General features: G+C 33.7%; 1 protein-coding gene across 3 annotated transcripts in view; it reads left to right on the forward strand.

The window, feature by feature from the left end:
* Positions 1 to 4,921, forward strand: part of LCA5 (lebercilin LCA5) — a 60,836-nt gene that overhangs the window by 20,953 nt on the left and 34,962 nt on the right. For all 3 annotated transcript variants that reach the window (XM_032152658.2, XM_032152665.2, XM_058434982.1), the window contains exon 3: positions 3,149 to 3,678. In XM_032152658.2, the coding sequence (XP_032008549.1) occupies positions 3,149 to 3,678 (530 nt within the window). The remainder of the gene's footprint in view (positions 1 to 3,148; positions 3,679 to 4,921) is intronic.

Consider the following 4,921-nt stretch of genomic DNA (forward strand, 5'->3'; position numbering starts at 1 on the left):
CCCCACCCCACAACAGTCCGTGGAGTGTGATGTTCCCCTTCCTGTGTCCATGAGTTCTCATTGTTCAAAAAAATGAGTCATATTATTTTTAACACCTGAAGGAAGAAAAAGCAATTTTCCACCCACTTTTTGGGAGTGACTTAACAAGGAGAGATGAAGAGTGATATATACAACAATCATCTTTCTTCTTACTCTTATTAGCACTTGATAGTTTAAAATATTTTATCTTATAGTTTTAAAAATGAAAATAAAAAGGTAGATGAAAGCTGGAAATATTTGTGGGTTCAGGTTAATGATCAGTTTGTAGTTATAGAATATGCTAAAAAATTTATACTCAGTTTTAGGATGTCAGAAAGTTGATTATGGAAACCCTTTTTTATCTGACTAAAAATTTTTATACTGATTCTTATATTATTAGGCTTTAACTTTTCATGTAAAACAAGTTGCTCTTTCTATGAAGTTTTGTTTGATGAGCGGTGTAATTTTGTACATAAAAACCATATTTGGAACAATTCACATTCATCTTTATATATAATTATTTTTATGTATAAAGTTTCTGTCATTCCAAGAGCTGAGTACATACTCCATAATAGCATATATATACCAAAATCCCATTAACTACATATGTTGGGAAAGAAAACTGAAATTATGGACATTTCAACTTTAAAATTATATTCTAAAGTAATGCTGCCCATTGGAAATATAATGCAGGTCACAAATGAAGCCACAAATGTAATTTTATATTTTCTAGTAACCAGGTTAAAAAAGAAAAACAAATGAAATTAGTTTTTATAATATATGAGTATTATTTCTACGTATAGTAAGTATAAAATGTGAAATATTTTGCATTAATTTTTGTTTTTTAATCAAGTGTTCAAAATCCAGTGTGTGTTTCACAATTATAGCATATCCCAATTTGGGCTACCCACATGTCAAGTTTCTCAATAGCTGTATGTGGCAGTGGCTACCATAATGGTTAGCATAGTTTCAGAGTTGCAGTAATTAAGTACTCCGTCATTTCTTTTTATTACTGCTTCCTTTCATGTATTCAATCATTTATAGAGCTGGAATCCCAAATCGGTACACATCCAAAACAGCTTCTATAAAATCTTTTATCTTTTTAATGAAAACTTTGTAATGTTAAATTGTAAAAATTACTTGTTATTCTTTACTTGTTTACATAATGGAATCAAGTATCCATGGCTGATGAAATGGGGAAGGAAAGGTTGGATCTTCCAGTGTTTCTTCTTTTTTTTTACTCTGGAATGCATTTTCTTCTTGAAAAAAAATGCAGTTACCATGTAGATTAAAGATCATTATTCTTAGCTGACTTTCAAATGCCTCTTTTAAAGGGCCAGTGCTCTGAATATTGAGGCTTAAATTTAATGAACTTTTAGTAAAAATAAAAACATTATTTCAAATTTTTGAGAAATGTTGTAATTTAAAATGTATTCTTTAAAGATTTCATATACTTACATTTTTTAGGATGTGATTTTTGTTTTCATCTTCTCAGATTAGGTGTTTTTGATTTGAACGTCACAGAAAAGAAATCCTCTGAGGAAGCATTTAGAAACACACCTGTACTTCTGTTTTCCGTTTTCAATCACTGATAAATGGAATGTTCTTGTTACTAACAGAGAATATGTAGAACATTTAACTGTCCTAACAACCTAGTTGTGTAGATAACATTGTCTTCTTTCTATGGGCTGGGTAAATAGACTTGGAAAGGTTTGATTGAATTGTCCAAAGAGTTAAGTGATAAATCTGAGCCACAAATCTCACTGTACAATATGCTGTCATCCTGTCCCTAGATAAAGTTGTAATTAATGTAGAGAAAACATACATTTTCTTTTTTTTTTTTTTTTTTAGTTTTAAGTTCAAGGACACATGTGCAGGATGTGCAGGTTTATAACATGGGTAAATGTGTATTATGGGGGTTTGTTGTACGAATTATTTCATCACCCAGGCATTAAGCCTAGTGTCCATTAGGTATTTTTCCTGATCTGCTCTCTCCTCTTGCCCTGCACCCTCCGATAGGCCCCAGTGTTTTTTGTTCCCCTCTATATGTCTGTTCTCTCATCATTTAGCTTCCGCTTATAAGTGAAATCATGTGTTACTGGTTTTCTGTTCCTGCATTAGTTTGCTAAGGATAATGGCCTCCAGTTCCATTCATAAACCTGCAAAGAACGTGATCTCATTCTTTCTTATGGCTGCATAGTATTGCATGGTGTATATATACCACATTTTCTTTATCCAGTCTATCATTGGTGAGCATTTTGGTTGATTCCATGTCTTTGCTATTGTGAATAGTGCTACAGTGAACATACATGTGCATGTGTCTTTATAATAGAATGATTTCTTTTCCTTTGGGTATATATCCAGTAATGGAATTGCTGGGTCAAATGGTATTTCTGACTTTAGGTCTTAGGAATTACCACACTGTCTTTCACAATGGTTGAACTAGTTTACACTCCTACCAACAGTGTATACGTGATCCTTTTTCTCCACAACCTTGCTAGCATCTGTTATTCTTTTTACTTTTTAATAATGGTCATTCTGACTGATGTGCAATGGTATCTCATTGTACCCCATTAAAAAGTGAGGAAAGGACATGAACAGACACTTTTCAAAAGAAGACATACATATGGCCAACAAGCATATGAAAAAAGCTCAACATCGCTGATCATAAGAGAAATGCAGATTGAAAACATACATTTTCACATTTCAAATAACGATCCCAAATATCTTGGCACGAATGACTTGAGTATCACAATGTTTTGTCCAGTGTTTGTTATGCACCACGCTAATGCTGATGATGCTGATTATGCTCATGTTTGAATTCTGACTTGCCATCTTATCTAAAAAGTTAAAAATGGTTAAAGCCTGGCACTGCTGTCTTTTAAAGCTATGTAGAATAATTCTATATAAACTATTGGGATATCATTTTTCTTAAAATATTGCACACCTTTCTTGATAGAAACCTATTTAGAGCTCTAAATAAAACTTGATGTTTTACTAAATATTGTAAAATCCTTTCTTAATGACAAAAATAACTAAAGAATGTTATGGGCCGACTTGTGTTAGGATGAATAAATAACACTACATTTGGTACAGCTTTCACTTTACATTATTCCTGTTTCTTTTTTAGCCCCTTGGAAACCAAGCCCTAAGGGTCTACCAAACAGAAAGGGAGTCCGAGCAGGATTTCGCTCCCAGAGCCTCAATAGAGAGCCACTTCGGAAAGATACTGATCTCGTTACAAAACGGATTCTGTCTGCAAGACTGCTAAAAATCAATGAGTTGCAGAATGAAGTATCTGAACTCCAGGTCAAGTTAGCTGAGCTGCTAAAGGAAAATAAATCTTTGAAAAGGCTTCAGTACAGACAGGAGAAAGCCCTGAATAAGTTTGAAGATGCCGAAAATGAAATCTCACAGCTTATATTTCGTCATAACAATGAGATTACAGCACTCAAAGAACGCTTAAGAAAATCTCAAGAGAAAGAACGGGCAACTGAGAAAAGGGTAAAAGATACAGAAAGTGAACTATTTAGGACAAAATTTTCCTTACAGAAACTGAAGGAGATCTCTGAAGCTAGACACCTACCTGAACGAGATGATTTGGCAAAGAAACTAGTTGCAGCAGAGTTAAAGTTAGATGACACCGAGAGAAGAATTAAGGTACAATTTCTCTAGCTTCTAATTGTACTTTCTTGGGATGTTTCTCGTTGGGCATTTAATGTGCTCTCTTAAAATTGCTTATTGCAGTTTGGTATTTGCTTGGAAATGAAAACTATTTTTAGTACTGTTTTCTAAGTAAAAGATTTGGGAAAATTTAGGATTTTATATTTAAGAGGAAGATGCAAAAGATTGTGTACATTAATAAGCTACATGTTGATTGATGGATCATAGTCATTTTGGGAAAATACTTGGTTATCTGATTGTTTCTCTAAAATTGGAAATGACACTGTAATAGCCATAGTATATAAAACTGACCTTTTGAGGTCACTGTGTAAGAAATGCCACATGAACAGTGCCTTCTGTTTTTATATTTATGCACATTATTAAAGATTAATTATAGTACATATTTTTGGACATGGTATGCACCTACTCCCCAGAATGAAAAAAATGTTAAAGGGTGGGTGGGAGACTATTGACTGACTAGTCTGAGAATACAGCAGCTCTTTTAAAAGTATTTCTTTCCTGCATGGAGAGAGGAAAAGAGTCGTATCCCATGACTTTTACACAGGGCACTCAGTTACCACCTTCTGTATATATATGTATTAAACAGAAGCCCTGAGTCAGGTTCTGTTGCTTAAAATTGACAAGTAGTTTGGAAAGCAAAGGTACGAAAAAGTATGGCAATAATGCTTGCTGTGAGTGTGAGCACAGGAAGCTCAGAACTACAAATAAATTAGGTTTCTGCAGTGTATTAATTAGATGTGTTTAGTACCTGGCATGTTGTGGTACTTAGTCTATATAATATGCCATGCCCATTATACCATTGCCGTGCCCAGGGACAGGGACTTATTAAATACACACTGTACGTCAGTGGCCAGAAAAAGCGCCTATTTTTTTCCTCCAAAATTTGCAGTTATTGTCTTCTGTTTCAGTGCACAGAAGATATCCTATTATGTAGATTCCAATAATGATCAGCTCATAGTGCAAAGCAAACAGAAACTATTTTTAAGAGCCACTTACCCATGAAGTAGGGTAGGAGTGGGAACTGAGAACAGTTACCATAAATAACAAATAACTGACATTTTAATTGTTTTTAAAGGGAAGCATAAAATGTGCCACATAATGGATTTTAAAATTACGAAGAGCACAGAATGCTAATTAATAAATATGATAAATAGCTGAGTGTGTATATAAAACTACATATAGAGAGAGAACATGAAATTGCAGTGCATACACACACATA

The sequence above is a fragment of the Hylobates moloch genome, unplaced genomic scaffold (assembly GCF_009828535.3).
Source record: "Hylobates moloch isolate HMO894 unplaced genomic scaffold, HMol_V3 SCAFFOLD_2, whole genome shotgun sequence".
NCBI lineage: Eukaryota > Metazoa > Chordata > Mammalia > Primates > Hylobatidae > Hylobates > Hylobates moloch.